This window comes from Bombyx mori, chromosome 11 (assembly GCF_030269925.1).
Source record: "Bombyx mori chromosome 11, ASM3026992v2".
NCBI lineage: Eukaryota > Metazoa > Arthropoda > Insecta > Lepidoptera > Bombycidae > Bombyx > Bombyx mori.
The window spans coordinates 15,728,349-15,753,471 of NC_085117.1; the positions used below are offsets into that span (position 1 = coordinate 15,728,349).

At 35.9% G+C, this 25,123-nt stretch overlaps 2 protein-coding genes across 3 annotated transcripts in view; one reads left to right on the forward strand and one right to left on the reverse strand.

Moving 5' to 3' along the window:
* The window catches only part of LOC101740211 (peptide transporter family 1), a 24,618-nt gene extending 12,665 nt beyond the window's left edge, over positions 1–11,953 (reverse strand). Inside the window, exons 1-7 of the mRNA XM_012696102.4 lie at positions 11,555–11,953; positions 11,392–11,473; positions 11,126–11,267; positions 10,476–10,562; positions 8,277–8,551; positions 5,542–5,624; positions 654–827 (exon numbers count right to left, since the gene is read on the reverse strand). Coding sequence (XP_012551556.1) covers positions 654–827; positions 5,542–5,624; positions 8,277–8,551; positions 10,476–10,562; positions 11,126–11,267; positions 11,392–11,473; positions 11,555–11,599 — 888 coding nt within the window. The 5' untranslated portion in view covers positions 11,600–11,953. The remainder of the gene's footprint in view (positions 1–653; positions 828–5,541; positions 5,625–8,276; positions 8,552–10,475; positions 10,563–11,125; positions 11,268–11,391; positions 11,474–11,554) is intronic.
* Positions 11,018–24,742, forward strand: LOC101743566 (homeobox-like protein HDP1). 2 transcript variants are annotated; one of them, XM_062671240.1, is made up of 8 exons: positions 11,018–11,139; positions 11,214–11,475; positions 16,369–16,615; positions 18,599–18,719; positions 19,430–21,557; positions 21,663–21,943; positions 24,278–24,482; positions 24,569–24,742. In XM_062671240.1, exons 3-8 carry the CDS (start codon positions 16,387–16,389, stop codon positions 24,653–24,655), a joined length of 3,051 nt encoding a protein of 1,016 aa, XP_062527224.1. In that variant the 5' UTR covers positions 11,018–11,139; positions 11,214–11,475; positions 16,369–16,386; the 3' UTR covers positions 24,656–24,742. The 2 variants fall into 2 exon arrangements, with proteins under 2 accessions (XP_062527224.1, XP_021208081.1); XM_021352406.3 differs by lacking the exons at positions 11,018–11,139; positions 11,214–11,475 and adding an exon at positions 15,919–16,079.
* Positions 24,743–25,123: the final 381 nt, after the last annotated feature.

Consider the following 25,123-nt stretch of genomic DNA (forward strand, 5'->3'; position numbering starts at 1 on the left):
TATTTCTAGCGTGAATACCATTATCCTGCCTATTTCTAGCGTGAATACCATTATCCTGCCTATTTCTAGCGTGAATACCATTATCCTGCCTATTTCTAGCGTGAACCAGCCATCCATTCCGCCTTGTAAGATAAACTTCCGATTCGTGTCTCAAGGTGGACGACCGTATTCACATCGTGTGGTGACACTAAATATTTAAGAGTAGATGAACGCATAAGCATGCAATAAAATAAGTACGAGTACATGATCTTGACCTCCTTTGGTTTCTTTAAGCCACTGAGTTTCTCGCCGGATCTTCTCAGTGGTAGATTCAGCGAAGCAGTGCTCTTGCTAGGGTCAGTAGTGTCCGTAAATAGCTGGAATAGCCCCTTAGGCTACGAGCGAATGAATGAATGAGCGAATTTTTCACTACTTACTTGCCACGTACCATCCCGCTATGGAATGAGCTCCCCTCCACGGTGTTTCCCGAGCGCTATGACGTCCTTCTTTAAAAGAGGCTTGTGGAGAGTATTAACCAGTAGGCAGCGGCTTGGCTATGCCCCTGGTATCGCTGAAGTCCACGGGCGACGGTAACCACTCACCATCAGATGGGCCATATGCTCGTCTGCCTACAAAGAACAATGGAATACAATAGTAAATATTTTGATACTCACCAGTTGATCCAATAAAGACCAGAAAACTGGTAGTACCGTGAACAGCATTACTATTGATAGTGTCTTCTTGATGTCCCTGATGAAGCGCTTGTCGTAACGATTCTGCGTCGTGTCCAGCCAATGCGTATGCTTATTGCTTCTGTTACGTTTTAATACTGCGTTTTTGACACCTAGCTATAAATTAATAAGGTCTAATTTAAAAGTAATTAAAAAGGGTAATATTAATATAGGATTGGTAAGAACGGAACGTATGAAAAGAGTGTGGAACGGAGCGTTAAGATGTGAGTGAGAGAAAACGGAAAGAAAGAGAGAAGAGAATGACAGAGAATTGGAAGATGGCGAAGACGGTTGAAAAATGAGTAAGACGTAATAAAATTAGTGTTAATTATTAATTACTATTATAATAGAAGATTTTGGAATAGTGTAACTTTTATTTTATGCGCTGCGATCCCTATTCTACATTAATAAGAATTAGTTTAATTTTTCATACGATTAATTTAATGTGTTCTCTTAAGATTCTTAACAGAAATGGTGCAGATAATACTAGAAGTAAAAAAACATTTATTTCAACTTTATGTCACGTAACGTAGTTATTGAAAGACATTATTATGATAACCGGGAATGTTGAATTCTCTGTACAAAATTTAATCGTAGTTTGTAAGATTAAATTGCTTTATAATTTTATCAATCCAACATTTGGCTCTAATGGCTTTTAAGTCGATTGCAGTCATAACTCAGCGTTTTTATTAGAATTTCTCGAACACTACGGTCATGCCTACAAAAAAACAAATTCCATGCGTGGGAAAAGAAACATAGGCCTCATTATAAAATAAATATTGTCTCCTTAAGGTTATCAGTTATTGACGACTCTCTCGAGCGCAAGAACGTTTCTCTAAACGTAATTCTTTTCAATAAAGAATGCATATCCTATATGCTTGATTAAAAGTAAACTGATCGTATTTTTCATTATTCACAATTAACCTATCCATAACTTCCAACAGGGAATAAGTCATTCACGGACGTCTAGCTCCAAAATAGGATTCTGTGTAATTATGGGAATTAGAAACACACTTATATTCTTTTAAATATACACATAAATATAGACATTAAGCACCCAAACAATGAGCAAACAAAAATGTTCATAGCACGAATGTTCCCACAATGCGAAAATAGAATCTAATACTCTCGACGAAGCAGTTAGGTGCGTTACTACTGCACCAGCAAATCAGTCAAAGTAAACACTCACTGGTGGTAGGACCTCTTATGAGTCCGCACGGGTAGGTACCACCACCCCGCCTATTTCTACCGTGAAACAGCAATGCGTTTCGGTTTGAAGGGTGGGGTAGCCGTTGTAGCTATACTGAGACCTTAGAACTATATCTCAAGGTGTGTTTTTACGTTGTAGATGTCTATGGGCTCCAGTGACCATTTAACACCAGGTGGTCTGTGAATTCGTCCAACCATCTACGCAATAAAAAAAAAAGATTTTTGAAAAAATCTAAATAGATTCAATTGGATATCCTTTAAATACATACATACGTGATCGTGGCGCTGTTAACATCTCCGAAATATCGTGAACTCATTAAATATGAAAACCGTGGTAAAAACCCATTAAATAATAGTGTGTGTAGTGTAAATAACAGCGAGCGATTAAAGCAATTCGTATCATTAAATACTAGAGCAAGCCTTCAAGCGAGTGAATACAATTCTAGAATACGTATAAACAATAGCATTCCAAACGTGCAGTTACATTTAATCTGGAATTCCCCTCACTACGTGACACAAGCGAGACACAAATAATTCGGCGGTCGCGAAACCGGCTGTCACAGTTTTGTGTCAGTAACTCGCTTATATTAAACATACAGTATTAACATTCCTGATCCTGCGGACAGAATGGAAAGCAGTCGACGTCGCCCAAAACACGTCATCTCGGATCCTCCCGATCCACTAACGGTGCTTTTAGGTACTTCAAGCACCGGTCACCGTTCTCGTCGAACCCGTCGCTTGCGACGAAGGGCTCGACGAGTAAATTAACTCTCAGATACAGCCCACTGAGTTTCTCGCCGGATCTTCTCAGTGGGTCGCGTTTCCGATCCGGTGGTAGATTCTGCGAAGCACGGCTCTTGCTAGGGTTCGTGTTAGCAACGTCATCAGGTTTGAGCCCCGTGAGCTCACCTACAAACGTTAGGGTTACGCTGGAATAGCCTCTCAAGGCTACCAGCTTAGGTAGGTTAAAAAAAAAAAAAAAACAGTATTAACTTTAACTAGAGGTCCCGCAGTAGTCGAAATTCGACTATAATTAATTGGAATTGTAAGTTTGTACACTATTATGTTTGTATTTTCAACGCCAAGACTATACTATAGAAAAATATTAGTAAAGACAAACAATATTTAATCTATTTTCAATTTGACCACAGACGTCAAGAACAAAAGTTTGACAATAAATAAATAGTACCTATGCATGCGTGTGTGTGTCAAATACATGGTAGTGCGTGTAATGATTTCTTTACTGATTTAATGTAACTTTTATGCATTATTTTAAAAAAATATTAGCATTGTGCACTTCTTCTCTATATCCTCTATATGTGTGGAAAATTTCATACTTCTCCGTCCGCGCAATTTTCGTAAAAAGGGATACAAAGTTTTTGCTTCACGTATTAATATATAGATAGATGTATACAGGGTGTATTGCAGTCGTTACCGCAGTCGAAAAGAGAGTAATGTACCACCCTATGTAAATAAGATATTTAAGCAGAAAACAATATTCGTTTGCAAATTGATGTGCCATTTTAAACGAATCCAGAAATTCACTGATCAATTATCACAGAACAACTTTACTTATTAGTTGGTACGTTATTAGATTGTTTATGGCTTTCGAAGATGGTTGAGATAAACAATTCTATAACACACCTCGCTAATGTTAATTGCCAACAAGCTAGGAATAGACCATAGCTGTGAATCAAGTAATAAAAAAGAAAATGGTTTTCGAAAAAAAAAATACCGTGGTAGTTCATTCTACACCGTATATTACAAAAATATTATTTTTCATTACACAGCGCTCAGAATAAAAATTGGAGTATATATTTTTTTAAGGACCCAAGTCTCTGCAACAGTCCAGATACGACTTACTTTATTCGTACGAACATTTTATGCTCTTTTTCGGGGATCAATGTCGGATACTATCGTTACGTACTGCGCGTCTACTTAAGACCGCTTTAGGAGTCTCTTAGGAGGCGTCGACAACATCGTTATGAATTTTATTACGATTTTCTTAATACATAGACTAAATATTTTGACTGTATTGTTATTATAAAAATATTAATTTTAAGTTCTATTCGAGGTATAAAGAAAATAAAACTGGAGTTTTCGCAACAACCCACGGCCATTCGGTAACGTGCGAACTTATTGTGCTACACTTCATTCACGGTTGTTTGCATAAGAGTTAGTGTATTGCGCAAACGAACGCTCTGAGATCGTGGTCAATGTATGATAAAAAAATATGTTATTTTTTGTACGTTATTACAAAGTTAAGTCGTATACTGTGTGCATTACTAATAAAAATCTTACGTTACGGACGTTTTTTCCAGGTTGGGGTACCCTCCGCATCGTCCCATAAGGAGCTTCGTCCCAAAAATAATAATATGGATAAACGATTGTCTTGCATCAGAATACAAAGGCAAAGTGAATATTATACATATTTTTAAATCTATTACCATCCACTTACACACACTTACTGGCGGTAGGACATCTTATAACAGCGAAATACCTGCGTTAAATGTTTTATTGTCGTTTAAGTTTACAACAACGAACATTTACTGGTGATGGGACCTCTTGTAAGTCCGCACGGGTAGGTACCACCACCATGCCTATTTCTGCCGTGAAGCAGTAATGCGTTTCGGTTTGAAGCGTGGATTAGCCGTTGTAAGTATACTGAGACCTTAGAACTTATATCTCAAGGTGGGTGGCGCATTTACGTTGTAGATGTCTATGGGCTCCAGTAACCACTTAACACCAGGTGGGCTGTGAGCTCGTCTACCCATCTAAGCAATAAATAAATAAAAACAATCAATACGACCAGTAAAATGTTGATGTTAATTTTCGCTTTCGCGCATTTTCGTTAAGGACGGGTATCGACCGTGTACCCACTTATGCAAATGCTTCTAGTTATATTCGAATCAGGGATCGTTTAAATTAAAACAAGTTCGCAGTACACATCTGCTTTGACTATTCATTCGCAAATTGATACCGGTCTGTCATCAAAGTTTGCGTAACTAAGCAGTCACCGTATATTAACATACTTTCGTCTAATGCTAATATTAAACTTAACTATAACATTGCCGTGCATATGTTATGATGTTTATTCAATTCTATATCTAGCCAGTCAAAAACAAGCCAGTTTATTTTGGGGTGAAGCTATGATGAATTGGTTCGAAATGTTATCTATAGGTATATATTAATACGTGAAGCAAAAACTTTGTATCCCTTTTTACGAAAATTGCGCGAACGGAGAAGTATGAAATTTTCCACACTTATAGAGAATATAGAGAAGAAGTGCACAATGCTAATATTTTTTTTAAATAATGTATAAAAGATACATTAAATCAATAAAGAAAACATTACACACACTACATACCATGTATTTGACGCACACACGCATGCATATTACTATTTATTTTGTACTTGACGTCTGTTGTCAAATTGAGAATAGATTAAATATTGTTTGTCTTTGTTAATATTTTTTATAGTGTAGTCTTGGCGTAATTTGTGATTATAGATGTATAAAATACAATCATAATAGGGTACAAACTTACAATTCCAATTAATTATAGTCGAATTTCGACTACTGCGGGACCTCTAGTTTGTAAATTAAATCGTAACTAATACTCACAGATACACATTTGACGAAATCGATAACAACATTGCCTTCGGGTTTCTTTATGATGTATTTATTTTTTGCACTGACGAATATAACTGAAAAATAATAATAATAATGAGAATCCAGTTTAATATTTCCGATTTATTCGGTGACAAATCCTTAAATAAAATTAACGCAATCCTTAAATTACAGATAAATTGAAGCGGGAAAATTTATATTTCCAACGGTTCGGGAGTAGATAATGAATTTAATATTAAAATAATACATTATTATAGTGCATTTATTTCTTTTAGGAAGAAGAAACGCGAACAACTTACACACAAAAGTATCTGGGCTATTTATTATAAATACATTTTTTGTAGCGAATAAACTCGAACAAGTTTCTATCAATAATCACAATGCAATTACATTAATCCTGATCTCGGTATTAAAAAAAAATCTATACCTCTCTGGAAAACCAGCTTTCAATTAATATATTTACACTAATATGAATTTCCTGAACGTTGATAGACAAAGGTGGTTGAATCAGAATTCGAAAAGGGATTCGCGTCTACGTGTGAGTTTCACGAACATTATACGTTCCCAACGACTTTGTGTATTCAAAGCGGAATGCTTGACGTTCAAGATGAAAATCTAAATTGTAGAGTTATATTATTAAATGCGCTTTGAATATTTATGCTATGCCTCTGAAATTTGCTGAGACGGAACTATTGAATTACCGCCGTCTATACCGGTATTTCGCCCGGGCAAGGATATTACAAAAAAGGTTGGTTCATTCAAGATGTAGATTCTATTCGGGTTTTTTTTCCTACCTAATTTTTGATTAATGGGGCTTTTCCAACTTCGTACGGACCGGTGGATAAGCTCACGAGCTCAACCTGACCTGAGTAATACGTTTAGGTTTGAAGGGTGGGGTCGCCGTTGTAACTATACTGAGACCTCAGAACTCATATCTCAAGGTGAATTACGGCATTTACGTTGTAGATGTCTATGGGCTCCAGTATCCAGTTAACACCAGGTGGGCTGTAAGCTCGTCCACTCGTCTAAGCAATAAAAAAAAAATAAAGGTCTCAATATTATAAAAATCTCATTATTATCTATATTACAATACTAGCGGCCCGTTCCGGCTCCGCTCGAGTCTTTAACAAAAATTACAACGATATTTAATGTTGTTTTATTTTTTTTAATAAAAGAACACCTATTGCGGCATAATTATATATAATAATAATAAAATATTCTGTTGCGACACTTTTTGTAAATAATAATGTGTTCTACAAAGTCGTAGTACATTATTTTATTCTATAATGAATAGTTTTTGCAGAGCACGTGATGTAAAGAATATTTTAGGTAATTTTTTTACACCTTGGGTTACATTATTAGAGTTTTAGTAAGGATCCCTAATTTTTTTTTTTTTCAAAAAAGATTATAGCCTATGTCGCTCGGGAATAGTGTAGCTTCCAAACAGTGAAAGAATTTTTTAAATCCGTTCAGTAGTTTCGAAGCCTATTCAATACAAACAAATCTTTCCTCTTTATAATATTAGTATAGAAGTATAGATATGTATTACGTTTGGAAATGAAAATTGGTATCCGCCTACGACCTTTGATTTTTTAATAATCTTCATTTGGACATTCTGATTTGAAGTTAGTTTCGAGGTCTATGTTAGCTCGCTTCAGAACATATTTACATACGTTTACGTAGTCTATAAAATTAACGTATGCGAACCCAATATACATCCAAACAAGAACAACATTTGTTTTGTTCGTATTACTCATTAAACTACTTTATTTGCAACCGAGATATATTAAGACTTTATTTATACATTAAACAATGAATTATGCATCAAACACGTATTTGATCGTTGTTCAAATAAACGTAATTAGATTCGTTTCACCTCTAAAAGATAATTATTGTATTGATAACAACGATATTGTTACGGAAAACGTAAAGGGAACATAATTTTTCCATAATGACATTAGTTTATGAAGCGGTAGTAGCACTTTAAATAGTTTATTATCACTTATCGGTACCTGTTTCTACCGTAGCGGTTAGATAACGGTATATAACAAGTATTACAAAATAAACAACACAAAACAAAATAATAATAAAAAGCTTAATAACTGTAGATAAATTGGTTAGAAAAAGTCATGAAGTCAAATATGCAAAAGCAATAAGATAATAAAAACATGCATTTTCAATGCAAAAGTTCAAAATGGGTCATTTGACCCGTTATGGTATGTTTAGTGTCAGGAAATAAATACATGCAGACATGGGCCTGCACCGCTATCTTGCCGAAATCTGCCGCAAAGCAATCATGCGTTCCGATGTAAAGAACAGTCGAAGCAATACAATTGAGACTTCACTCATGTGGCTTACAGTGGATAATGGTGTTCACATTGCGAAGTCTATATGACTCCAGTGCGCCTTTAATACGAGGGAGGGGAGGGTTTAAATTTCAATAAATGTACATATTATTTCATTAGTAGTAGTTGTAGCATGATAATAAATCTTTGTTACCCTAATGCTAGAGACATCATCATCATGATCACATGGCTAATTGCGCCACCCACCTCGAGACGTGAAGTTAAAATCTGAATTGGGTTCTTCGCTGTAGCAATAAAGAGAGCAGTGGCATCTAATTTTGCTTACAAGTCGATTTGAAGCTCGGCAGCATCGACGCGAGTGTTACTCATGACACGACCATATTCTCATTCAACAACAGCGTTAATACGATATCTTTCACTTACCTATAGACATAAGCACAACTAGTCCGGGAGCACCAAAAGCCAACGAATAACAATCTTTCTCTCCGAAACAATGTACCTCGGATCTCATGATGGGCGACACGGTCTTCGCAATGAGACTCCCCACACAGAGATTAAAATACATTATACTGAAATACGCAGCGAGATGGCTCTCCTGTTCAGGTATTTTGAACTGATCTCCTCCAAAAGCGGTCACGCAGGGCTTTATGCCTCCCGTGCCTACTGTTATCATGAACAGACCGATCAGAGTGCATAATCTGCGAAAGGAGAAGTCTATAGACGAATCGTCACACCAAAATATTAGCGTAAACACGAATAGGAATATCGCTCACATACATCAAGTGTATCTGTGTTATTGCTTAGATCAGAAAGAGAAACTAAATCTTTTGAGTAATAATCGTAAAGTTATCATCGTGGTAACTAACCATTTTCCAAACGAAATAAAGATTGAAGTTGCCTTGGTAGCTGTATTTAGCCAAAGGTCACAACGGTCAGCGGATGTGGAACATCCAGTTTTTTGAGTTTAAATCATAAATGAAAAACACTGCTGAGTATCGTAGCAATTCTATTTGAGGATTTTAATATTTCATCCATTCAAATTTGTTGGATATGGTACGGCTTTTAAGAATATATTTTTTTATAATTAAAGCTCAAAATCATTTTGAATGTAAATCCATTCTTTTGTATTCTGGGTAAATAACATAATACGAAATTTGAACAAAAAGAAAAACCGACTTCAAGAGAATAAAACGACAAGATCATTAATATAGTTGAAACCAATTAAATTTGTCTTATTAAGGAACTACTCAGATCTTGATTAAATGGGGCCACATGAGAAGCACCAACTTTTAAATAGAAAGAGGAATCATCAAAAGTGGTTCATGTAGAAAAAACTTCTGAACTAACACACTAAAAACAGTCGTTTCTTCTTTTTTGAAGTCGGCTTAAATTAAGTTGCCCAAATAAAGAACAGAGAATTTCGGACCTACGAAGGCCTTTATCTCACTAAAAGTTAATTAAACCCTGTAAAATGTATGCCCCACTTCCCAATTTAAAGCCGGGCCGCTAACATTTTCCGCATTGGGTTGTGAAACTTACAAGTACATTCTGGGCCTCGTGAAAAAAAAAGGATACCGAAAAAAGGTCCAACATTTTGACCGATAAAACATGATTTACGTATTAATTCAGCTTAATTTCACACGGATGACGCCATCGGGGAATGCTCATCAGATGGTTTTCGTCAGATCCTTCGATCAACAATGTTGATGTCAGATCACAAATTCAGCTCACCCAAAATAAATTAGTGATATTTTTATAGTGCGATGCTATTGCAAGCGTCTACCCCTTGAAAAAAGTATCTGTAATTACGGATAACTACATTTTCATAAATCATGCCTAATTTAGTGCTCGAGCAAAATCTAGGTTGCTCACATACTTACTCGTAGTCTTTGGGTCATCATGGCCCATGCGACTGATAAAAATATTAAGACTATAAGCATTTATTTCGGTTTTCACAAGTCGCTAACATAATTTAAGCTACTCTAACGTTTTAATCTCTTCTTTTTTTCCGATATCTCAAATGCTTTACAGTTTTCTTTATCATCACGGATCACTAAAGTATTAATAGTCGATATTTCACAATCTATATAGGTACTATCTACTGATATTCTATAACAACTATATATCTAGACAATCACGTTTCTTTAATTAACAATATGGTTATCTTTTAGACAGCTAAAAAAGAGACGGGTGAACGAACTCACGGTCCAACTAGTGTTAATCGATTACTCAGTGTGCTTAGTGCGAGTTTTTTACGTTCTCGATAGCGTAAAACTTAACTCAAATTTGTATGCAGCTGGAACAGCGCCCCTAGCGGCAAACGTAGGCAAACGTTCCAACTCCATACAAATTTGAGTTAACTTTTACGCGATCGAGAACGTTAAAAAATTCGCAATGAGCGCACAGGTCGGTAAATGTCATCACCCACTCTGAGTCATGAGATTTAAGTCTCTATTGTGTGGTATAACGGCTGCCCTACCCTTCAAACCGTAACGTATTACTACTTCGCGTCAGAAACAACGTAATAAATGTATTAAATCCTAAAACCTATCGTATTTAATAAAGATGGTACCTATTATTACGTTTATATAAAACATAAAAATATACTAGCTGTGTCCTTACCTTCCAGGTAGAGCGAAATGCGGTATTGCAGTTATTGCAACCAAAATGTTACCTGCCGCATACACGAACATCATATACAAAATTGTCCTAGAAATCGCAAAACTTGTTTTAAAAACACAACAATAATTTATCCTACAATACAGTAACAAGAAATTTTATTTATTTGTATTCATCAGGGTTGCTCACAGAATTTACAGTAAAACAAAAATATGTTTTTTTTTAACGAAGTTCCTTATGGGACGATGCGGAGGGGTACCCTAACCGGGAAAAAACGTCCGTAACATAAGATTTTTATTATTTATGTATAGTCTACGTGATGACGGTTATTATTATTATTCATTTAAACAGCTGTTTCTTTGTATATTATTATTATAGATTTTTTATAAACCATTGTGAATAAAATAAAGTTGATAGCTTTGTAAAGTAGTTTATTTATTTATTTTATCAATAAAAAATCATAGTAAAAAATGTATACCCGAATAATTATTTTCTTTATACCTCGAATAGAACTTAAAATTAATATTTTTATAATAAGGAACTTTGTTCATATCCGGTGTCCCACGACACCACACATCTTTTTTAATATTAAAATACTTCACAGCTGTAAGTCTTATAAGAAGGAATCCCAGTAACCATAACAGTGAACTCACCTGAATTTTCCAAGGTAATTATCAGCTAATATGCCTCCAATAATCGGAAAAACATATACTAATGTACTAAAAACGTGATATGTTTCAGTCGCACCATCGTCTGTATATCCTAGCTTACTTCTTAAGTATAATGTTAAAAACGCTGTAATAAATAATAAACAGCTTGAAATTTACTTCAGAAAGACAAAATGCAAAAATCGGAGGTGGTAAAATATATTCTTATTTCATTTAATCCATAAAAAACTAAGCACCTAAAATCTAATTACCTCTCATTCCCGAATAAGAGAATCGTTCACAAAATTCGGCCAGAATGATAATAATAACAATTCCGGGAAAACGACCCGAACTCTGTAAGTAAATTCGTTAAAGTATTACTGTCACAAAATGCTGTATACAAATATTCACATTCTTTTAAACTTAACAAAAAACCTTATTCACTCCATTACTGGTGCCAAACGATTTTTCCTCAGTCATTTTTTCTAAATAACAACTCGATCCATTAAGGGCTACACGACACACGTCTTACATGTACCTTCACGATTTATTTATAATTTCAACGTTCTGATGTAAATTTGTTAAGCACATCCTATCATTAGAACAACACGCACGTGCATTTGGCAGTTCAAACAATTTATTGAGACAGTAATGCTTTAATAAACACAAACAATAATATTAAACTATTTTAAGTGCATGAATGTTTACAAAGAAATATCATTGAAATAATGTCATGCTTCTTTGTTGTTCAAGTAACGATTTAATATTCCGAGGACGATGTAAGTATTTGAATTAAAACGACAATGAACATCCTCCAAGATAATGTACATACTTAATTTTCCGCGAAATATTCGAGTGTTCTAGTCTGAAGGTATTAGAAGAAAGTATTAATACGTGACAAGCATCTCCTTCAAACTATATTTAGATACCTAAGAGCAATGCAAGCAAGACAAGTCACAAAAAACTAAGCAGTGACTCAATGCTACCTATTATCAACCGACTGTATTTATTTATAATACAATACAAACTTTAACAAAAAGGAAAACCGGCTTCAACAAAATAAAATGAGAATATCATTAATATAGTCGAAATCAATTAGAAATACAATTATTATGGATAACTCAATAACTACTAGTCAGGTCTTGATAATAAACCAAATGAAAAGTACCAGATTTCGATTTAAAAAAATCATCAAAATCGGTTCACCTAGGAAAAGGTACTCAGATAAGAGACAAAAACAAATAAGTCGAATTGATAAACCCTTCCTTTTTTGAACTCTGCTAAAAAAAGTAGAGGAAGGACCTAATAAATTATAATATTATGGTCTGCAGAATTAACTTCGCTAATTATTAACAATTTATTTGATAGCAGTTCTGATTTAGTATTATGTTCTTCAGAGTTATTTGGAAACATCTTCAACTTCCGATATCTTGCTAACTGAAAAGCGAGTAACGATTGTTCTTATTGAGTTTCTCAATTAAAATCATCTGCCCCCATGACTATCTAACATTATCACTACATACAAACAGAGTCGCTTTCTCTGTCCCTATATCTGTCTGTCCCTATGTATGCTTAATTTTTTTAAACTACGCAACGGATTTTAATGCAGTTTTTTTTAATAGATAGAGTGATCAAGAGAAAGGTTTATATGTATAATAACATCCATTAAATAGTGGAGAAATACTGTTAACAATAATAAGTTACAGTTCCCTAAGCGAAGCGAGGGCGGGTCGCTAGTAATATATATATAATACATAACTACAAAATAAAACAGTATTTTTTTTAAATTTGGCTCGAAACGTTTCAACTAAAAATATTGTAAGAATGTAGAGAGGCAGATAATGTCAAATCCATGTTGCGACATAACCTGAGAGTTTATACAGTACTGATCTCATTGTTAATAGAAGATGCCAATAGTCTAAAAGGAGTTAGTTACCTTTTGTTTCGCTTTCAACACAGTATTATCATTATATTCTTTATTATAATCTAAGACGGAAGCAGAATGAAAATCTTGTAAATAGCTTCCAACACATCACATGATTATGTATACAATTAAAAACTCGTGGTCAAATAAAACATGTCTCCCCGTGCCCCATTTGACGGCGAACCGAAGTCGTCGTGGCCTAGAGAATAAGACGTCCGGTGCATTCGTGTCTAACGTTGCACCGGTGTTCGAATCCCGCAGAACTGTAAGTTTCGTGTAGTCGGTGTGGTCGGTGGAGATCGATGGGGTTTAGTCGGTAGTCGGTTCTGTGGAGCAAGTGCCTCGCGCACCTTTTTCAAGGCGTAGTCTTCTGTGAGAAATTGGAGGAGGTGGAGGAGCTCGGTCCTTCTCTTCTCCCCTTTTTCCTCTCAGGAGGCGCCGGAGTCCGACATAACCCGGTCCGTTACATCCTCGACCGGGTATCCGATAATGGATTCACCAGCGTTAAAAAAAGGCGGGTACCAAATTTTCTGATGAAATACGTACTTAACAAATCTTCACGATTGACTTCCACTAGGAATTCCACGAAGGAATAACACCGTGTAATAAAAATGAAACCCGCAAAATTATAATTTACCTTAGCAAACTTTTTTTAAAAAGAACTAGAGAAGCCACTGCTTCCGAATTAATTTGTTTCATTTTACCACACTTACCGTCAGTAAGTCACAATTATTACACATTTCCCTTAAGAGAAATACTAAATTAACGATATAAAACTATGCAAATTTTTAGTCCTGGCGTTCCCGCCATAAAGTCTTAAAAACGATATATTCCTTCTCTAGCAACTTCGGTGAGTTCCTGCACCGGATCGGAGCCGAGCCGACGGCAGAGTGCCACCATTGTGGTTGCGACTTGGACACGGCAGAGCATCCGCTCGTCGCCTGCCTCGCATGGGAGGGGTGGCGCAGTGTCCTCGTCGCAAAAATAGGAACCGACTTGTCGTTGCCGAGTGTTGTGGCATCGATGCTCGGCGACGACGAGTCGTGGAAGGCGATGCTCGACTTCTGCGAGTGCACCATCTCGCAGAAGGAGGCGGCGGGGCGGGTGAGAGACGCACAATCCCGCCCCCGTCGAGCGGGGGCCAGGGAGGCGGATCTCGCCCAAGCCCTGGCCCTCTAAGTGTTTCGGGTCCCCTTCATATGTCGGTCTGGGGACCGGCGAAGGGGACCTAAGAAGACGACGTGCAAGCTGCTCTGTACGCGTTTTACGCAAGAGCATCCGGGTGATGGAAGAACGGCTACCCTCGACCCACGCTGGTTCTGACCCAGCGGGGTATTCCGTAGGATAACCCATTCTAACCGGCGCCATCTAGGCGGGCTCCGGATAGCCTGCCGACCGAAAGGGCTGGTGGTCGTGGCGCCGACGACCGCTGGTCCGACGTCCCGAGGGGGAGGGTGATGGGAGAGATGTGCTCTGCACTAAACGCTTCACTTTCCCCCCTTTGCCTTTTCATGAGTTCTGTCTCATGCGAGGTTCGGACGCGGTTTGTTGAGCGACAGGAGGTTTTAGTCAGTTCGACTCCGACATGCCCCGCCCTCCATCCCCAGGGGAGGGCGGAAGTCCGGCGATTTCCTCCTGACCAAAAAAAAAAAAAAAGCAGATCTTTACGTTTCAGGCAAACCCTATAAACTGTTCACCCTAAAATTTTGTTAGAATTTAAATAAATAAACTTCTTTGTTTGGACCTAACGTGTGCATGTCGATGCTTAAATAGGCAACACAACAATTATGCAAGTCGTGTTTAACGTGAATAATTAGTATACAATATTATACAATTAAAATATTATGAGCATAGTTTTAGATGTTTCAATTTTGGCGGGCTTCTTAATGTTACTAATAATATAATTATGTGCGTTGAGAACGTTCCCAGAATTACAGCTTCAGGACAGTACAGTACAATACATGGTATGGGCTATAATCCCATTGCTAGATAGTGAACAAAAAGCTTGTAATTTTTTATCTATATCTATATCTATACTAATAAAAAGATTTGTTTATTTGTTTGTTTCGAATAGGCTCCGAAACTACTGGACCGATTTGAAAAATTCTTTTTTCATTAGAAACCGACATTGTCCCTGATGAACATAGGCAACTTTTTTTAAAAAAAATTTTATTTTATTTTTTTGGTTTCATGTGTGTTTTAATGTTTCCGAAGCGAAGCGAGGGCGGGTCGCTAGTCTTTAATAAAACTGTACGATATATTCTACCCTTAACAACCAAGTTTTTAAACCCAAAGGTATGTTTGTCAAGCGATTTTTTTTTATTGCTTAAAAAATGGCTTGTTATACGCTTAATCTATAGTAGCATTATGTAAATTAAACAATTCGCTTAACTTTACATCTCGCGTTCCTGACAAAGAATCTTAATACTAGACTATACAACGAAATAAATACTCATTTTCGTATACCCACCCCAAAATGCCATTGTACCAGTAGCTACCTCTTCATGGCATCACTGCGACGCAATAAACCCCATTGTGGCCGCGCCTGACCATAACCCAAATCCTAGTAGACGACCTACACCATTCATTCACCATGGCGGTTACCATATTCATCAATATCCACTCTCGTGCAACCGCTAATGCTAACGCTAGCAGTAGCTAAAATAGAAATCACCGTCCTCGTCAAAGTAGCCCACGAGTTGTTAAGCCTAGAAAGTGTAAATTCATAATTCTGTAACTATTTTTATTTCACTCCATTCAATATATTTACACGTTATTTTCATTCTACTTTTCCTATGAAAGACATTCTTCCAATATATTTTTTCCAATTCCAAGATATTATGGGCTAGGTTCCCTTTGCCTGACTAATCAGACAATTCAACATCAAATTCAAATTTTCTTTAAAACGGTTACAGTAGTGATAATAATTCATGAAAAGTTGGTTGTTAACGTAAATAACTGTAGAACGTGTGTTAATTAATATAGTTTAGAGCAGTTTAAGTCGATTAATGATTCAAAAGAGTACCACGATTTATAGTTAGTGTTTATTATATTTGTGTTTGTTGTGTCGTGAAATGATAGATTTCAATGAAGCGTTATCTTAAAGTTGTCAAAAAAAAAAAAATTGTTTACATCAACCAAATATAAATATGTAGTATATCCCTAAAAACATATTGCATTCTCCGAAATGTTGTGTGTAATCCGATACGGACTTTGAGGGTGTCACTGAATTTATAATGTTCAAACTCTTCGGAATTCAGCAAGCAAGCAAACCGAATACTGATAATTTACAGTTACTACGGAACAGTTACATTTTCTTTTGTAGAGTTTAATAAAAGCAACAATGCCAAGTTCAAAGATACCATCGCCCGCGCGCTCCCAAGGTTCTCTGCTAACGCCGCGCCGCCACAGGACACGCAGTACCCGTAGCGTAGGCTCCCCAGCTCGTTCCAATACACCAAGCCGGCTGACTGCTATCATCATGCAAAACAAAGAGCCATCTTTCGTCTTATCACCACTTCCAACCCGAAGATCTGTATTAAATGATGACACTGAAGTGGAAGAACCACAACGTAAGTGAAATATTTAAATTAAGTATTAAAGCTATTTAAATCAAGAAAGTAAGCACAATGACTATTCATAAATTCAAACATTCTTTTGTTCTCTGGCCCTGCTACCAATACCGTCTTTACCATAAGGGCACACGGAGCCTGTGCCCAGGGCCCCCATTCTCAGGGGGGCCCAAAGGACCGACAATTTCTCTCACACATTTATTCTCAAAACATTTTTGTCGGGCACATTACACTTTTTTCACAAATCACTAATCTTATCAGATGGATAGCAGCATTCTAATATCATTAATGACATATTATATCATACTGTATTTGATTACCTATAACAAATGGTCACACTCACTAAATTTTTTTTATTATAATTCGCTTTTTTTTGCTTTCCAAAAGGGCCCCAAATTCTTGTGTGCCCAAGGGCCCTAATTTAAGGCGTCCCTGCCTGCTACTCTCAGATAAATTATCTGGTAAAGAGATAATTAACAAGCCCAGTTTGTACTCTTTTTCAAGCCTCTTGATCTCTTTTGGTGATATTCCTCTTGTGTTACAAAATGGTTAGAGATAGTTTTATTGTAACACAGCTATACAAGCTCGAAGGCAGCTCATACATTTGTGACTTGCTAAAAATTTAACACAGTCTAAGATGATTAGGTACTTTTGACTCCAAAATGGAAAAGATAAAAGGTATACAATATTTGTTTAATAAGCTAAACATAAATAGCATACAGTGAAAGCACTTTTCTTTTTGTTTTTTCTTGAGTTCACTTCTAAACTTATGTGGTTATATAAATAGTGTTATTTAATGCGCTTATAGCTAGAACCTTTTGCTCCAGCTGATTTGTGGTGTATTTACATTTGTTAGTGTATAAAAAGAGGAAAATCTCTAGCATTGCTTGTCTTAATTTTTAGAAATGATTTCAATAGATGCAGTATAACACAAATCACACTTTGTTTGGCTATACTTCAGCATATTACTTAAATTTAATTTTTTTATACTGTAGTCTACATGATATACTACACAGTTACTTATTTTACCTCTCAATTTAAAAACTTAAGCTCGTAGCTAAAGTGCTTCACAATAGCGTATATCAGTATGGAATAACAAATCTTATGATAGATGGTCTATTGAAATATGCCATATCAATAGAAAAAGTTAAAGAATAAGCTTAAAAATTTAAATTAAAACATCTTCATCTGTGCTGTGATGTCAACCAAGCCTTACATTAACAATACAAAAATTAACATAAAGAAAAACCAATACAAAAATAAAACTGCCTATAAAAATTCTCTAATGAAACCAGAGGATCTTAAAAGTGAGAGTAATGAGTCAGCTTAGTTATTTATCAGTAAATACTGGTATGTATACTGATCACCTTACTCTGCAATTACTTCCCCATCATCTGTTATTAGTATATCTACCTTATATTTCTACCTCCTTCATTGTACTAGTTTACCTTATCTCCCACAACAGGTGACATTTTTTACAGTGTGGTGAAAGTTATGAAGTATCTGATATATGCTTAACAACAAAATAATCAAGTTCTTCTCCACTATGTGTTGTAGTAACTATTTTACCAAGTACACCACGAACTATCCAACTCGAGAAATAAAATATAATAAATATTTAGTGGAAAAAACTTATGGAAAATAATAATAAATCAAAAGCCAAGGAGTCATTTTCACAAATGAATAAATAGTATTTTTGCATTTTTTAGGATTCATATCATACACATAGCTTAAACTAGTTTTAGAGTTTAATTCCATGTTTTATTGTCATCAAATTGATTTCTGTTTTTATAAATATTTTAGTTTTCATGATCACAAATGACTAAGAATGTAAAAGAAGTAAACCTTGAAAAGAGTTTTCATGAAAATTAAGTAGAATAAAATATCAAAATTGTACTTATAATTCATAACCATTGAGATTATGATGAATATGTCTTTTATTTAATCATTTGTTGCTAACTTTGGAAATTGAATTATTTATAGGTAAGAGCTGGTGGAGAAAATTGGATGAAAACTCCAGAGACATTCTCGAAGTATTGGAAGGAAATAAAGTTGGAGAAACATATGAAGCAGTTGAAGAAATACTTAATGTGGAAATACTGAGGTGAATATTTAATATAAGTGCTATTAAGTATCACAATTTAGACATTATGTTTATCTGATGACCTGAAAATATGTATTATGAACTGTTTTTTTTTAAATATAAATTGTGAGAGTTGAACCAACTACAAACAACTCTGCACTTCACTTCTAAGAAAGACCTCGGTCACAAGAAGAAGATGGATAGAGCTGAATCATGCAAAATACCACTATCACCTTATAACATAGTGGACTAGTGATGGTTGGCTATACTTACTATGGCCTATCACAGAGGGCGCCACCTGCATCTGCGGCCTGTATACCAGATTGAGTCAGAACAATTATAAGTGAGAGAAGACTTTAATATAATGATAAAATGCAAAGAGAGAATGAGTTGTCATTTTCGTTCTTTTACCAATCCAAAACTCAAATAACGAAAAAAACCGCACAAAGGGTGCTTATCCTAATCCCACTAGTGTAGAGAGAAGAGTTATGCCATACCCTAAATATTCTTCTAAGACCTGTCAACAAACATCTCAAACATGTCAGTGTGTTCTGTGTCATGCTTACATCACAATGTGAATCAGTCAGTAAGTTCAACAATGGCACCAGCACTTCGCTATAAGCTCTATTTTAATGTGACACAGACACTCAACACAAATCAAACTGTTGTAAGAGCCTTATGCTTTAATATAATCTTTCATTTATCCGTAAATCTTTCATTGTTTTTTTCAGCCAAGAGAAAAAGAACTACACCTCAGATTTACCAGACAGTAGTGACAGTGAATCAATTAATAGTATAGTTATGCCACAAAGAAAGCTATTCATACAAAAAGAAAATGTACCTAAAAAAAAATTTGGGCAACTCATTGACAATAGAGAATCATTAGCTAATGTTGATAAAACAACAGCTCATGAGAAATCAGTCACTGTAACTACGAAAAGCCTCTTTCAAAACAATAAACGAAAGCGTGTATTTCCAGCAGCTGCATTAAACTTATCACCAAATAAAACTGCAGTAGACAAAACAAAGCAGTGTATTGTAGATCCTCCACAAAACCAACCTCGAAACATATTCGGATATCGTCCAGCGGCTAAAAGAAAGAACATGTTTGCAGAGTTCATTGTTTCTGAGAGTGAAGACGAAATTTCCGAAATTCAACCAAAAGTCTTTGAATATCAAAAGCAATTCGAACATCGACGCTCTAGGGCTTCTAATTCGAGACCTATTAGAGAGACTTCACCTGCATCAAGTATAACAACTGATATGGAATTGGATGATTGGAAATATCTGCCATCTTCTACAATAGTTGAAAGTCATGACCAAAATCTCACAGAAAACCACGCCAATACTATAGTTTTAAAAGAACACGATCCAAAGAAACAAGTATCAACTCAACATGCTCAACAACCAAATGATGAGGATCACGAAATGGTATGCGAGAATAATGTTGACCAAAAAATGTTTCAAGATAAAGAAACAGATAACAGACAACAAGGTATAACGCCTTACAACAATGACAGAGGAAATAATACTAGTAACAAGGATCAAACTCAAAAAGAAGCAGTTGAAGTAGAACATAGTCACAACGAGTTTCAAGAAAATCAACAAAACATTACTAACAAACAGAAAAACGCAGAAAATATAAGTAATGTCGACAATTCTGGCGAACAGGCCGATATTTTTACTCCACAGAATGAAGAAATTGTCGAGCAGGAAAATGAAAATAATGACTTCAGAAAACCAGAGAATATTGGTAGTCAGAATAATATTGATATTGAAAAACACGCAGATAATGAAAAAAACAATCATGTTGAAGAAGTTGATCAAAATGCAGAAACTGAAGAAAAAATACATCATTCTAATAATACTGATATATCATCTGAACAAAATGCTGAAGTAATAGCTTCAAATGAGGAGGAACAAATGAACAGCCATGGAAATGAGACTGGTATAGAAGAATCGGATCAAAACGCAGAATCAGAAGCGTCGTGTGCTGAAGAAGAACAAGAAGAAACGGTTAATGAAGAATGTGAAAGTGAAGAAAATAATTCTGAACGAGCACTAGAAGATTCGACTGTCGAAAATAACGATGAAACGGAAATTCATGAGAGAAGTGGAGACCAAATTCGAGAATCAGATGAAGATTTAGAAATTGATGAAAATATGGAAAGAAGTGAATTAGGAAACGAATCCAACGCAAGTAATGACGATGAGCATTTGTATTTAAGTGATGATAATGATGATGAACCAGAAAACAGTGCTGGAGCTGATATAAATGTAAATGATAATAGCCCGAACACTGATAATCTTGACAATAACGAAATCACAGATCGAAGTGAAACTGTTGAAAAAGTAAATTTACCCGAAGCTATTTTACACGATAAGAAAAATGAGTCTGACTTATTTACCATGCAGGGTAACAATACTGACCTTAGAAAAACTAAAAGCATTATGCTCATGAGTATCAGGCCAAGTTTGTTACCGCCCGTAGAAAGTACAAGTATGACAGATGGGACAAGAAATTCTAGTGCTGAGGGGTCTGGATGGGATTCTCACAGAACTACAAGGAAGACACTACGGCAAACATTTGGTAAAGATTTCACACCTCGAAAATCTTTACGAGCGTTAGTAATGGAAAAGTCCGCTAAGAGACAGACTGCACTTGTTGATGCCAAAGAAATTTCTAAAATGCCACAAGCAAATTCTACAGAGATCCCGGAATTTAATGATGACTACCATGAAGCAGAGGAATCAATCGAACCAACAAATCATGAAATATCTAAAAATACTCGTCAAGCAACCTTAGAAATATATTTGCAGAAAATAAAGAAAAGCAACATGGAGAAAAACATGAGAATAGTAAGTTATGTGCTAACTTATTTTAAGTTGCATATTTTCACAACATAAATCAATAATTTAAACAAGTCTAGTATTACTTAATTAATTTACCTTATTCGTTACCAGGAACAAGAAGTTAGAAACTCCCTTAAAGCCATGAAACAATGCAAACAAAATGTAAATATTTTCAAAGTCCCTGCCAAGCCATTATTTGCAAGACATTCCACAAAACCAGTTCAAAACAAAAATAAAGTGAGAGAAATGAAATCATCTATGCCACTGGGTGATCTACCCCCCGAACTGCTGGAGGATATGAAATATAAACCACCAAAAAGATATCAACCAAAGAACGCTTCGTGGACTACTAAGAGATTGTACAAGTACTTGGAAGACAAATTAGAACCGAAGTAAGTTTTCGCCGTTTTCCAAAATTGTTAAAACTACGATAAGTTGACTATAAAACAACTCCGCTATAGCTAAATATTTTATAGTAACGATCAGAAATAAATCAGTCATAAGAGATATTTTACTGTAGAAATAGGTATAATAACCGGCAAACTTCTTGAGCATTTGTTGACGTAGTGGGGGTAAGTTTGCGCATGGTACACTCACGTGCAAAAACATTACTTACTCTGCGTCATAATGCTATTAAATTATTAAAATCAACATATGTATTTATTTATATATTTATTAGAACATCAACAAAACATATAGGTTAATAATTGTAATAATTTAATCTTGGGGTAAAATAGATATTCCTTCTATTAAGTCAAAACTAGAGCTGTTGCCAGGTCTTGGTTCAGTTGAAGCGAAGCTGGTATTTGTAATTTTTTTTTCGTTATCATAATCTTGACCATCATCATCATCACTGTTTTCATCACCCGAGTCGCTATCATCGTGATGAGTCGACATAGGGCTCATCGGCGTAGTTTACAACTCGGTCGATTCGGTCTTCTTTTTTGTCTATAATTAATTATTTTTTGAAGATATTCGATTCGTAGTAATCGAATGTTACTTTTTTCATTTACCAGCTTCCGATTATTTTCTGTTCTTTTTTTCCATCTGAAGCCTAGCTCTTTCATAATTCGTCGTAAGCTTCATTCCGAGCCATTAAAATTTATATCTTCTTTAAATTTTTCGAAGCCTTTCTACGGTACGGAGTTTCGCTGCTTGTTATGTAGTTATTATGATTACATCTTTTTATTACAGATTGAACGAAACTATCCATTCCGCTCACTTTCTTCTTCCCTGATCTTTTCTTACCCGGAGTCCGAAACACGGCGAGCAAGCCAGAGCCTTTAGCTTCGTTAATAATGCACCTAACAGTACTCACTGATGTTTTTGTTGCTTCCGAAGTCTGTTTTAATTTTTCCATATCATTCTTCCCCTGTTTTATGATGAAGTAATATACGTCGTACACAAATTTTCTACCCTTTCTTTTAAGTACTACACCAGTTTGTCACGGCATAGTGTGTGTTTTATAAAAAATCAACAAACACTCAACAAATAGCAATGGCAACAAAGTCCACAAGCAATTATAACAAATAACTTAACGATTAATAACGATAGACTTTCCACTGTACGCAAGCGTACTTTTGGGAGCAAGCGGAATGAGGGCGCGGTGCGGGACGCAAGGTTCGACTGATCTACCAATAACGCGCTCGATACGATTTCCCCTGCCGTCGCGCCTCACCCTCACCACCAAAGTGATCTAAAATTCGGTTCTGCGCAGTCAAGGTCATTTGCTCAAGAAGTTTGCCGATTACTATACCAGTGATTCCTGGACAAGACAATAAAAAAAATCGTGATGGAAATAATAGATCTTGTTAAATAACAGACGTAGTGGACCAAAGTCTGCAAGCTGCCTTTATTGTAAATTATACGATAACAGTTCATGATCTTGCTAAAACAAACTGAGAAGTTGTTAACTTAGCAATATAAATATAGAATATTTTCTGCTTCTGTTAAGGCTTATGCTAATATTTGGCATGGTCCGTGGGTAGGTACCACTGTCCTACCTATTTCTGTCGTGAGGCAGTAATACGTTTCGGTTTGAAGGGTAGGACAGCCATTATAATTTAAAAACTAAGACCTTAGAACATGTCTCGAGATGGGTGGCGGCATTTACGTTGTAGATGACAGGTTTATGGGATTGTGTGTATGTGGGATTGGTCAGCAACTGCGAACCGCGGGCCCAAAGATGTTTTTAGTCTTACTGCATTAAACGACTCCCCTGCACTCTTACATCCGACGTCCGATCTCCGTCCGGGGTCAGAGTAGGGAGGTTTCCGCGGTCAACACTACAACCAGACACGCGGCGCCACCCCTAAGACGCTCGACCGACGGGTCGTCGAGGCTATAGTTGACGATGACTATGGGCTCCATAAACCACTTAACACCTTGTGAGCCGTGAGCTCGTCCATCCATCTAAGCAATAACAAAAAGGACAATTGTTAATGCACTATTATTAACAGTCGATAAGCTGCTTCCTCAACGTTTTTTTTTTATTGCTTAGATAGGTGAGCGAGCTCACAGCCCACTTGGTATTACATATTTGGTTACTGGAACCCATAGACATCTACGACGTAAATGCGCCACCCACCTTGAGATATGAGTTCTAAGGTCTCAAGTATAGTTACAACGGCTGCCCCACCCAACGCATACCACTTCACGGCAGAAACAGGCAGGATGGTGGGTACCTACAGGGTGATGGTTACATTTTTTATATTTTTATTTTCTAGATACGACTACAAGGCCAGAGTTCGAGCCGAGAAGCTTGTTGAAACGATCTACCATTTCACTAAAGAGGTAAAAAAGCACGAGGTTGCGCCCAACGACGCAGTAGACGTGCTCAAACACGAGATGGCGCGCTTAGATATCGTCAAAACACACTTTGACTTCTATCAGTTCTTCCACGACTTTATGCCCCGAGAAATAAGGGTTAAAGTAAGTTGTTTTTTTCTTTTTTCAAATTTTCAATTAACTAGCTTCAAAACGTGTAGTCTAATAAAGCAATGTAACATAAATTACAGGTCGTACCCGACATAGTGAACAAGATCACGATACCAAGAAACGGAGTTTTTTCTGAGATTCTAAGTGGGCATGCGGTACATGCGTAATTTTAGTTGAACTATATTGTTGACCTCTTTTTATTTAAAATGAAGTGATTCTAATTGATAATTAAATACGTTAGAAAAAAATGTAGATTTTTCTTTGACAACTTGAAGTAGTGAACACACCATGAATTATTTTTAAATCTCATTAATTTCACATTAATTTCGTAACACATAAGCGGACTGGATGTGTACGTGCTCATATAAACAACCAGAACTGGAGCGGTTGATTTAGATATCGTAAGTTTTTAAACAATATGACGTTGTTTTAAAAAAAAAACATAACGCATGAATGGAAACAAAAAAATTGGAATATACCAAACCAATAAAAAAGGTAGCTTTAATAGGAATGAGATTTTCTATTGGGAAAGTAAAATTAAAATTTTAGAATGCTAACCTGAATGTTAATAACAGGATCCTGTAAAGCACCTATGAAGCTAATAGTAAATTATATGCGGGAATTTAAGTGAAAAT